Below are 12,298 nucleotides of genomic sequence, written 5' to 3'. Positions count from 1 at the left end.
AGGATATAGGGTTAGGGTATAGGGTAAGGTTAGGGTATAGGGTTAGTGTATAGGGTAAGGTTAGGGTATAGGGTTAGGGTATAAGGTAAGGTTAGGGTATAGGGTAAGGTTAGAGTATAGGGTAAGGTTAGGGTATAGGGTTAGGGTATAGGGTAAGGTTAGGGTATAGGGTTAGTGTATAGGGTAAGGTTAGGATATAGGGTTAGGGTATAGGGTAAGGTTAGGTTATAGGGTTAGTGTATAGGGTAAGGTTAGGGTATAGGGTAAGGTTAGGGTATAGGGTTAGGGTATAAGGTAAGGTTAGGGTATAGGGTAAGGTTAGAGTATAGGGTAAGGTTAGAGTATAGGGTAAGGTTAGGGTATAGGGTAAGGTTAGGGTATAGGGTTAGTGTATAGGGTAAGGTTAGGGTATAGGTTTAGGGTATAAGGTAAGGTTAGGGTATAGGGTAAGGTTAGAGTATAGGGTAAGGTTACGGTATAGGGTAAGGTTAGGGTATAGGGTAAGGTTAGGGTATAGGGTTAGGGTATAGGGTAAGGTTAGGGTATAGGGTAAGGGTACCTGGCTTAGCAATGGTCCATTCTTTACACTCCAGAGCTGCGCTCGGCAGAGAGGCCTCGCTGACCCCGGCCATGTTGATGGCTCGCACTTGGAACTGGTAGAACAAGTTCTCCTTCAGGTTCTCTGCCTGGACACACCCAGGAAGGACACACCCAGAAAGGACACGCCCAGGAAGGACACACATAGCACACCCAGGAAGGGCACACCCAGGAAGGACACACCCAGGAAGGACACACCCAGGAAGGACACACCCAGAAAGGAGAAACCCAGGAAGGACACACCCAGGAAGGACACACAGAGCACACCCAGCAAGGACACACATAGCACACCCAGGAAGGACACACCCAGGAAGGACACACAGAGCACACCCAGGAAGGACATACCCAGGAAGGACACACCCAGGAAGGACACACCCAGGAAGGACACACAGGACACACCCAGGAAGGACACACCCAGGAAGGACACACCCAGGAAGGACACACAGAGCACACCCAGGAAGGACACACCCAGGAAGGACACACCCAGGAAGGACACACCCAGGAAGGACACACCCAGGAAGGACACACAGAGCACACCCAGGAAGGACACACAGAGCACACCCAGGAAGGACACACCCAGGAAGGACACACCCAGGAAGGACACACATAGCACACCCAGGAAGGACACACAGAGCACACCCAGGAAGGACACAAAGAGCACACCCAGTAAGGACACACCCAGGAAGGACACACATAGCACACCCAGGAAGGACACAAAGAGCACACCCAGTAAGGACACACATAGGAAGGACACACCCAGGAAGGACACACATAGGAAGGACACACCCAGGAAGGACACACAGAGCACACCCAGGAAGGACACACATAGGAAGGACACACAGAGCACACCCAGGAAGGACACACCCAGGAAGGACACACCCAGGAAGGACACACCCAGGAAGGACACACCCAGGAAGGACACACAGAGCACACCCAGGAAGGACACACCCAGGAAGTACACACCCAGGAAGGACACACCCAGGAAGGACACACCCAGGAAGGACACACAGAGCACACCCAGGAAGGACACACAGAGCACACCCAGGAAGGACACACCCAGGAAGGACACACCCAGGAAGGACACACATAGCACACCCAGGAAGGACACACAGAGCACACCCAGGAAGGACACAAAGAGCACACCCAGTAAGGACACACCCAGGAAGGACACACATAGCACACCCAGGAAGGACACAAAGAGCACACCCAGTAAGGACACACATAGGAAGGACACACCCAGGAAGGACACACAGAGCACACCCAGGAAGGACACACATAGGAAGGACACACAGAGCACACCCAGGAAGGACACACAGAGCACACCCAGGAAGGACACACAGAGCACACCCAGGAAGGACACACCCAGGAAGGACACACCCAGGAAGGTTAGAGCTTTATCAACGCACCCTACAGCTGTAATAACACACTACTACCCCGTCGCTGTAATAACACACTACTACCCCGTCGCTGTAATAACACACTACTACCCCGTCGCTGTAATAACACACTACTACCCCGTCGCTGTAATAACACACTACTACCCCGTCGCTGTAATAACACACTACTACCCCGTCGCTGTAATAACACACTACTACCCCGTCGCTGTAATAACACACTACTACCCCGTCGCTGTAATAACACACTACTACCCCGTCGCTGTAATAACACACTACTACCCCGTCGCTGTAATAACACACTACTACCCCGTCGCTGTAATAACACACTACTACCCCGTCGCTGTAATAACACACTACTACCCCGTCGCTGTAATAACACACTACTACCCCGTCGCTGTAATAACACACTACTACCCCGTCGCTGTAATAACACACTACTACCCCGTCGCTGTAATAACACACTACTACCCCGTCGCTGTAATAACACACTACTACCCCGTCGCTGTAATAACACACTACTACCCCGTCGCTGTAATAGTGCAATGTATCAATCCATCAATTTAGAACAAAAACATTTGTTTGGCCAGAGCCAAAAGAAGAGTACTTCATTGTTAAATCTATGCCATTTGTCTTAAAATGCCTTACCTTATAGGAGGTACAGGTGACAGCCTTGGGGTTGAGTTCATGCCACTGTCCTCCAACTCCGCCCTTTATTGTCCTGTAGTCCACAAAGTATCCTCTGATGTCAGCTCCCCCGGTCACCGCCGGCTCCCTCCAGGCTAACACCATGTAGTCACGAGCTGCCTCCATCAGGTGGACTCCACTGGGGACACCAGGGATGGCTGGGGGGGGGGTACCTCAGGTTAACAGGGAGGATGGGACAGGGCGGATGGGACAGGGGGGATGGGACAGGGAGGGGAGGATGGGACAGGGAGGATGGGACAGGGGAGATGGGACAGAGAGGGGAGGATGGGACAGGGGGGATGGGACACGGAGGAGAGGATGGGACAGGGAGAGGAGGATGGGACAGGGTGGGGAGGATGGGACAGGGAGGTTGGGACAGGGAGAGGAGGATGGGACAGGGAGGGGAGGATGGGACAGGGAGGGGAGGATGGGACAGGGAGGGGAGGATGGGACAGGGAGAGGAGGATGGGACAGGGAGAGGAGGATGTGACAGGGAGGAGAGGATGGGACAGGGAGGGGAGGATGGTACAGGGAAGATGGCTTTGGCTTTTGAGGAATTGTCTTATATACACTGAGAAATACATCCTACAGTTCTGGACAAACATAGAGCTGAGGAATTGTCTTATATACAGTGAGAAATACATGCTAAAGATCTGGACTAACAGAGCCAAGTAATACAGTGAGAAATGCATAGTAGCATAATGTTAAAAGCAACAACTGAAACACCCCAAGATCTTCACCTCATATTCCTTCTATGTTACAGTGCCTTGCGAAAGTATTCGGCCCCCTTGAACTTTGCCACATTTCAGGCTTCAAACATAAAGATATAAAACTGTATTTTTTGTGAAGAATCAACAACAAATGGGACACAATCATGAAGTGGAACGACATTTATTGGATATTTCAAACTTTTTTAACAAATCAAAAACTGAAAGATTGGGCGTGCAAAATGATTCAGCCCCCTTAAGTTAATACTTTGTAGCGCCACCTTTTGCTGCGATTACAGCTGTAAGTCGCTTGGGGTATGCCCATTCCTCCTTGCAAAACAGCTCGAGCTCAGTGAGGTTGGATGGAGAGCATTTGTGAACAGCAGTTTTCAGTTCTTTCCACAGATTCTCGATTGGATTCAGGTCTGGACTTTGACTTGGCCATTCTAACACCTGGATATGTTTATTTTTGAACCATTCCATTGTAGATTTTGCTTTATGTTTTGGATCACTGTCTTGTTGGAAGACAAATCTCCGTCCCAGTCTCAGGTCTTTTGCAGACTCCATCAGGTTTTCTTCCAGAATGGTCCTGTATTTGGCTCCATCCATCTTCCCATCAATTTGAACCATCTTCCCTGTCCCTGCTGAAGAAAAGCAGGCCCAAACCATGATGCTGCCACCACCATGTTTGACAGTGGGGATGGTCTGTTCAGGGTGTTGCTTTTATGCCAAACATAACGTTTTGCATTGTTGCCAAAAAGTTCAATTTTGGTTTCATCTGACCAGAGCACCTTCTTCCACATATTTGGTGTGTCTCCCAGGTGGCTTGTGGCAAACTTTAAACAAAACTTTTTATTGGTATCTTTAAGAAATGGCTTTCTTCTTGCCACTCTTCCATAAAGGCCAGATTTGTGCAATATACGACTGATTGTTGTCCTATGGACAGAGTCTCCCACCTCAGCTGTAGATCTCTGCAGTTCATCCAGAGTGATCATGGGCCTCTTGGCTGCATCTCTGATCAGTCTTCTCCTTGTATGAGCTGAAAGTTTAGAGGGACTGCCAGGTCTTGGTAGATTTGCAGTGGTCTGATATTCCTTCCATTTCAATATTATCGCTTGCACAGTGCTCCTTGGGATGTTTAAAGCTTGGGAAATCTTTTTGTATCCAAATCCGGCTTTAACCTTCTTCACAACAGTATCTCGGACCTGCCTGGTGTGTTCCTTGTTCTTCATGATGCTCTCTGCGCTTTTAACGGACCTCTGAGACTATCAGAGTGCAGGTGCATTTATACAGAGACTTGATTACACACAGGTGGATTGTATTTATCATCATTAGTCATTTAGGTCAACATTGGATCATTCAGAGATCCTCACTGAACTTCTGGAGAGAGTTTGCTGCACTGAAAGTAAAGGGGCTGAATAATTTTGCACGCCCAATTTTTCAGCTTTTGTTTTGTTTAAAAAGTTTGAAATATCCAATGAATGCCGTTCCACTTCATGATTGTGTCCCACTTGTTGTTGATTCTTCACAAAAAAATACAGTTTTATATCTTTATGTTTGAAGCCTGAAATGTGGCAAAAGGTCACAAAGTTCAAGGGGGCCGAATAATTTCGCAAGACACTGTATATTGCAATCTATACAGTAAACCCAGTTCTGTAAAGTCTTACCGATGCCAGCCTTGACAACCACGGCCTCTGACTCCAAAGAGCTGTGACTGTACCCTGCTGCGTTCACCGCCTTCACACGGAACACACACGACTCTCCTGTGTTCAGACCGTGGCACACAAACCTGTTGGGACAGGAATACGTAGGGTTATTGATTTGGATTATTGAATGAATTAATGAATGACTGATTTATTGATTGATTTATACATTTTTTAAATGAATTAATTAATTAATGGATGGATGAATTAATGAATGAAATATTGGCTGAAAGGAAGATTTAATTAATGAAATAAAATGAATAAATGGTTGATTGAGTGATTGATTGAATTGCTATAATGTAATATACCTGGTTCCTTTAACAGGCTTGTTGTTTGCGGGTGTCCAGACATCACTGCCCGCCACAGTATAGTTGATGTAATATCCCACCAGGTGTTTTACATCCTTAGACGCCCCCCAGGAAACAACGACTGATGTATCTGTGTTCCTAGTGGCTACGGCTGGGCCGGGGGCCGCAGGCAGGTCTGAGAGCGAGGGAGATGGGGGGAGCAGAGTACAGTAGTCCAGTATATACAGCAATATGTCTTTATCTCTCTACTCACCCAGCATGTCTCCTACAGTGATATCTCCAGTAGCAGAGGAGAGCTCAGACATCCCAGCAGAGTTGCTGTATATATCTACAGTATATCTCTCTATAGTCCAGCATATATCTCAATATGTCTTTATCTCTCTACTCACCCAGCATGTCTCCTACAGTGATATCTCCAGTAGCAGAGGAGGCCTCAGACATCCCAGCAGAGTTACAGCAGCGGACTCTGAAGCTGTAGCTCTTCCCCTCTGCCAGATCAAACAGCGCGAAGCGAGGAGACTTGACGGGCATCCCTGTGTTGGCCCTCTGCCAGCACTCACTACCAGCAACACACTGGCAAAATAAACACCCAGGACTGGTCAACACCGGCATACATGGTCATCAATCAGTCAACCAACCTGACAGTCATCCTTCCTTTCCCCAACAACTCTAAGGCTAACGCCCTGCAGCACTCACATCTGTAATCATGAAATGCTTTGAAAGGCTTGTTATGGCACACATCAGCTCCATCATCCCAGAATCTAGGACTTAACACTCCTGGACTTCCTGAAGGGTATCCCACGTGGTGAGGGTAGGCAACAACATATCCAGCATGCTGACCATCAACACTGGGGCCCCTCAGGGGTGTGTGCTTAATCCACTCCTATACTCCCTGTTCACCCATGCACGACTCCAAGAATACCATCAGGTTTGCTAACGGCATGACTCAGTCACACAAACACACACACACTTAATTTGCTCACACACACATAATGTGCACACACATTCATACTGACTCGACACCAAGGGTTCCCAAACTGTTTTGACCTACAACCCCATTTTGATATCTGTAAATTCTCACGACCCGAACCATGTGAAAATAAATTATGTCCTTAAAAACCTCTTTGGGATAGGGTGCAGCGTTTTCAGTTTTGGATAAATAGTGTGCCCAATGTCAACTTCCTGCTACTCATCCCCAGAATATAAGATATGCATATTATTTGTAGATATGGATAGAAAACACTCTGAAGTTTCTAACACCGTTTGAATCATGTCTGTGAGTATAACAGAACTTATGTAGCAGGCAAAACCCAGAGGACTAACCGTTCAGAAAAAAAACATTGAGGTCACTGTCTATTCAATGATATTCCATTGGGGAACTGGATTTCTCAGGCACTTGTTTACAGCTCCTACCACTTCCACTGGATGTCACCAGTCTTGGAAATTGGTTGAGGTTATTCCTTTGTGCAATGAAGAAGTACGACCATCTTGAATGACTGTCACGTTATGTGTACTGTTTGAGAGTTGCGCAAGACCAGAAAAGTAGCGTTAGTTTGTTGTCGTCCTGTATTGAAAACAGATAGACCCGTCTTCATTTTGATCGATTATTAACGTTTAAAAATACCTAAAGTTGTATTACAAAAGTAGTTTGAAATGTTTTGGCAAAGTTTACAGGTAACTTTTGAGATATTTTCTAGTGACGTTGCCCAAATTTGAAACTGTGTTTTTCTGGATCAAACGCGCCATATAAATGGACATTTTGGATAGATATCGATGGAATTAATCGAACAAAAGACCTTTTGTGATGTTTATGGGACATATTGGAGTACCAACAAAAGAAGCTCATCAAAGGTAAGGCAGGATGCGTTCTGAGCCCTCTCCTGTACTCCCTGTTCACCCACGACTGCGTGGCCATGCAAGCCTCCAACTCAATCATCAAGTTTGCGGACGACACAACAGTGGTAGGCTTGATTACCAACAACAATGAGACGGCCTACAGGGAGGAGGTGAGGGCCCTCGGAGTGTGGTGTCAGGAAAAAATAAGGAGATGATTGTGGACTTCAGGAAACAGCAGAGGGAACACCCCCCTATCCACATTGATGGAACAGTAGTGGAGAGGGTAGTAAGTTTTAAGTTCCTCGGCGTACACATCACAGACAAACTGAATTGGTCCACCCACACAGGCAGCATCGTGAAGAAGGCGCAGCAGCGCCTCTTCAACCTCAGGAGGCTGAAGAAATTTGGCTTATCACCAAAAGCACTCACAAACTTCTACAGATGCACAATCGAGAGCATCCTGTCAGGCTGCATCACCGCCTGGTACAGCAACTGCTCCGACCACAACCGTAAGGCTCTCCAGAGGGTAGTGAGGTCTGCACAACGCAACACCGGGGGCAAACTACCTGCCCTCCAGGACACCTACACCACCCGAGGTCACAGGAAGGCCATAAAGATCATCAAGGACAGCAACCACACGAGCCACTCCCTGTTCACCCCGCTATCATCCAGAAGGCGAGGTCAGTACAGGTGCATCAAAGCTGGGACCGAGAGACTGAAAAACAGCTTCTATCTCAAGGCCATCAGACTGTTAAACAGCCACCACTAACACTGAGTGGCTGCTGCCAACACACTGACTCAACTCCAGCCACTTTAATAATGGGAATTGATGGGAAATGATGTAAAATATATCACTAGCCACTTTAAACAATGCTACCTAATATAATGTTCCCTACATTATTCATCTCATATGTATATGTATATACTGTACTCTATATCATCTACTGCATCCTTATGTAATACATGTATCACTAGCCACTTTAACTATGCCACTTTGTTTACATACTCATCTCATCTCGGTCTGCCTACCCATGTCAGAGACGCAAACTCGGTCTCAACCTTTAAGTCTTTACTGAAGACTCATCTCTTTAGTGGGTCATATGATTGAGTGTAGTCTGGCCCAGGAGTGGGAAGGTGAACGGAAAGGCTCTGGAGCAACGAACTGCCCTTGCTGTCTCTGCCTGGCCGGTTCCCCTCTTTCCACTGGGATTCTCTGCCTCTAACCCTCTCTCATGCCGTCCCTGGGGGGGGGTGCGTCACCTGAGTGGGTTGATTCACTGTTGTGGTCATCCTGTCTGGGTTGGCGCCCTCCCCCCCCCTTGGGTTGTGCCGTGGCGGAGATCTTTGTGGGCTATACTCAGCCTTGTCTCAGGATGGTAAGTTGGTGGTTGAAGATATCCCTCTAGTGGTGTGGGGGCTGTGCTTTGGCAAAGTGGGTAGGGTGATATCCTTCCTGTTTGGCCCTGTCTGGGGGTGTCCTCGGATGGGGCCACAGTGTCTCTTGACCCCTCCTGTCTCAGCCTCCAGTATTTATGCTGCAGTAGTTTATGTGTCGGGGGCTAGGGTCAGTTTGTTATATCTGGAGTACCTCTCCTGTCCTATTCGGTGTCCTGTGTGAATCTAAGTATGCGTTCTCTAATTCTCTCCTTCTCTCTTTCTCTCTCTCGGAGGACCTGAGCCCTAGGACCATGCCCCAGGACTACCTGACATGATGACTCCTTGCTGTCCCCAGTCCACCTGGCCATGCTGCTGCTCCAGTTTCATTTATGAACATTTGACCTGAGCCCTAGGACCATGTCCCAGGACTACCTGACATGATGACTCCTTGCTGTCCCCAGTCCACCTGGCCATGCTGCTGCTCCATTTTCAACTGTTCTGCCTTACTATTAGGTTTCTTCCTAGGTTTTGGCCTTTCTAGGGAGTTTTTCCTAGCCACCGTGCTTTTACACCCATGCTGGTCATTTATGAACATTTGAACATCTTGGCCATGTTCTGTTATAATCTCCACCCAGCACAGCCAGAAGAGGACTGGCCACCCCACATAGCCTGGTTCCTCTCTAGGTTTCTTCCTAGGTTTTGGCCTTTCTAGGGAGTTTTTCCTAGCCACCGTGCTTCTACACCTGCATTGCTTGCTGTTTGGGGTTTTAGGCTGGGTTTCTGTACAGCACTTTGAGATATCAGCTGATGTAAGAAGGGCTATATAAATACATTTGATTTGATATGTATATACTGCACTCAATACCATCTACTGTATCTTGCCTATGCCGCTCTGTACCATCACTCATTCATATATCTTTATGTACATATTCTTTATCCCCTTACACTTGTGTCTATAAGGTAGTAGTTTTGGAATTGTTAGCTAGATTACTTGTTGGTTATTACTGCATTGTCGGAACTAGAAGCACAAGCATTTTGCTACACTCACACTAACATCTGCTAACCATGTGTATGTGACAAATAAAATTTGATTTGATTTGATTTATATTTTATTTCTCCATTTTGTGTAGCGCCTGCAGGGTTGAAATATGCTTTCTCTCTTTGTTTACTGTTGTGCTATCATCAGATAATAGCATCTTTTATTTATTTATTTCACCTTTATTTAACCAGGTAGGCAAGTTGAGAACAAGTTCTCATTTACAATTGCGACCTGGCCAAGATAAAGCAAAGCAGTTCGACAGATACAACGACACAGAGTTACACATGGAGTAAAACAAACATACAGTCAATAATACAGTATAAACAAGTCTATATACAATGTGAGCAAATCAGGTGAGAAGGGAGGTAAAGGCAAAAAAGGCCATGGTGGCAAAGTAAATACAATATAGCAAGTAAAACACTGGAATGGTAGTTTTGCAATGGAAGAATGTGCAAAGTAGAAATAAAAATAATGGGGTGCAAAGGAGCAAAATAAATAAATTAATTAAATACAGTTGGGAAATAGGTAGTTGTTTGGGCTAAATTATAGGTGGGCTATGTACAGGTGCAGTAATCTGTAAGATGCTCTGACAGTTGGTGCTTAAAGCTAGTGATGGAGATAAGTGTTTCCAGTTTCAGAGATTTTTGCAGTTCGTTCCAGTCACTGGCAGCAGAGAACTGGAAGGAGAGGCGGCCAAAGAAAGAATTGGTTTTGGGGGTGACCAGAGAGATATACCTGCTGGAGCGTGTGCTACAGGTGGGAGATGCTATGGTGACCAGCGAGCTGAGATAAGGGGGGACTTTACCTAGCAGTGTCTTGTAGATGACATGGAGCCAGTGGGTTTGGCGACGAGTATGAAGCGAGGGCCAGCCAACGAGAGCGTACAGGTCGCAATGGTGGGTAGTATATGGGGCTTTGGTGACAAAACGGATTGCACTGTGATAGACTGCATCCAATTTGTTGAGTAGGGTATTGGAGGCTATTTTGTAAATGACATCGCCAAAGTCGAGGATTGGTAGGATGGTCAGTTTTACAAGGGTATGTTTGGCAGCATGAGTGAAGGATGCTTTGTTGTGAAATAGGAAGCCAATTCTAGATTTAACTTTGGATTGGAGATGTTTGATATGGGTCTGGAAGGAGAGTTTACAGTCTAACCAGACACCTAAGTATTTGTAGTTGTCCACGTATTCTAAGTCAGAGCCGTCCAAAGTAGTGATGTTGGACAGGCGGGTAGGTGCAGGTAGCGATCGGTTGAAGAGCATGCATTTAGTTTTACTTGTATTTAAGAGCAATTGGAGGCCACGGAAGGAGAGTTGTATGGTATTGAAGCTTGCCTGGAGGGTTGTTAACACAGTGTCCAAAGAAGGGCCGGAAGTATACAGAATGGTGTCGTCTGCGTAGAGGTGGATCAGGGACTCACCAGCAGCAAGAGCGACCTCATTGATGTATACAGAGAAGAGAGTAGATCCAAGAATTGAACCCTGTGGCACCCCCATAGAGACTGCCAGAGGTCCGGACAGCAGACCCTCCGATTTGACACACTGAACTCTATCAGAGAAGTAGTTGGTGAACCAGGCGAGGCAATCATTTGAGAAACCAAGGCTGTCGAGTCTGCCGATGAGGATGTGGTGGTTGACAGAATCGAAAGCCTTGGCCAGATCAATGAATACGGCTGCACAGTAATGTTTCTTATCGATGGCGGTTAAGATATCGTTTAGGACCTTGAGCATGGCTGAGGTGCACCCATGACCAGCTCTGAAACCAGATTGCATAGCAGAGAAGGTATGGTGAGATTCGAAATGGTCGGTAATCTGTTTGTTGACTTGGCTTTCGAAGACCTTAGAAAGGCATGGTAGGATAGATATAGGTCTGTAGCAGTTTGGGTCAAGAGTGTCCCCCCCTTTGAAGAGGGGGATGACCGCAGCTGCTTTCCAATCTTTGGGAATCTCAGACGACACGAAAGAGAGGTTGAAATCTTATGCTTTTTGCCGAAAAGACTTTTTGAAATCTGACATGTTGGCTGGATTCACAACGAGTGTAGCTTTAATTTGGTATCTACATGTGTGATTTAATGAAAGTTTCATTTTTATACTATTTTGTTTGAATTTGGCGCTCTACATTTCCCTGGCCATTGGCCAAGTGGGACGCAAGCGTCCCGCCTATCCCAGAGAGGTTTTTAACAGTCAATGTTTACTTTTTTATTTGGGGCTATGGCAGTCAATTGAAAAACATTCTAACAGTATTTCTGATTGTCTTCTCAACTCACCATCACATACTTTTAATGTGGGGCTATGACAATCAATTGCAAATCTCTTATCTGACTACCACCAATGAGATGGGTGTGCATGTTGCGTCAGAGCTTTTCAAAGTCAGGGGTTGTCAATGTGCACCTCATCTCTGCCGTCACATCGACCCTGGATCGATATTTGGGTTTAATGCAGACGAGAGCACTGAATCCAGTTTCAAAAATACAAGGTCCAATCATGACATCAGGGATCTTCAGGTCAGAGATCTAGAAATAGGCCCAAGTTGGAATTCCAATTTGGGTGACCGATTCTTCCCAGTCGGAGCTCATTTTTTCATAATTCCAAGTTGCATAATTCCAAGTGCTGTCTTTAATTTAAAAATCATCATGAACACATACCACGCT

General features: G+C 46.4%; 1 protein-coding gene across 1 annotated transcript in view; it reads right to left on the bottom strand.

Moving 5' to 3' along the window:
- LOC124040709 (M-protein, striated muscle-like) overlaps positions 1-12,298 on the bottom strand; it is a 115,198-nt gene that overhangs the window by 48,465 nt on the left and 54,435 nt on the right. Inside the window, exons 16-20 of the mRNA XM_046357783.1 lie at positions 5,786-5,969; positions 5,397-5,571; positions 5,053-5,174; positions 2,640-2,836; positions 560-686 (exon numbers count right to left, since the gene is read on the bottom strand). Of these exons, the coding sequence (XP_046213739.1) occupies positions 560-686; positions 2,640-2,836; positions 5,053-5,174; positions 5,397-5,571; positions 5,786-5,969 (805 nt within the window). The remainder of the gene's footprint in view (positions 1-559; positions 687-2,639; positions 2,837-5,052; positions 5,175-5,396; positions 5,572-5,785; positions 5,970-12,298) is intronic.

The sequence above is a fragment of the Oncorhynchus gorbuscha genome, linkage group LG08 (genome assembly GCF_021184085.1).
Source record: "Oncorhynchus gorbuscha isolate QuinsamMale2020 ecotype Even-year linkage group LG08, OgorEven_v1.0, whole genome shotgun sequence".
Taxonomy (NCBI): Eukaryota; Metazoa; Chordata; class Actinopteri; order Salmoniformes; family Salmonidae; genus Oncorhynchus; species Oncorhynchus gorbuscha.
This window is presented reverse-complemented; position numbering and strand designations above follow the sequence as displayed.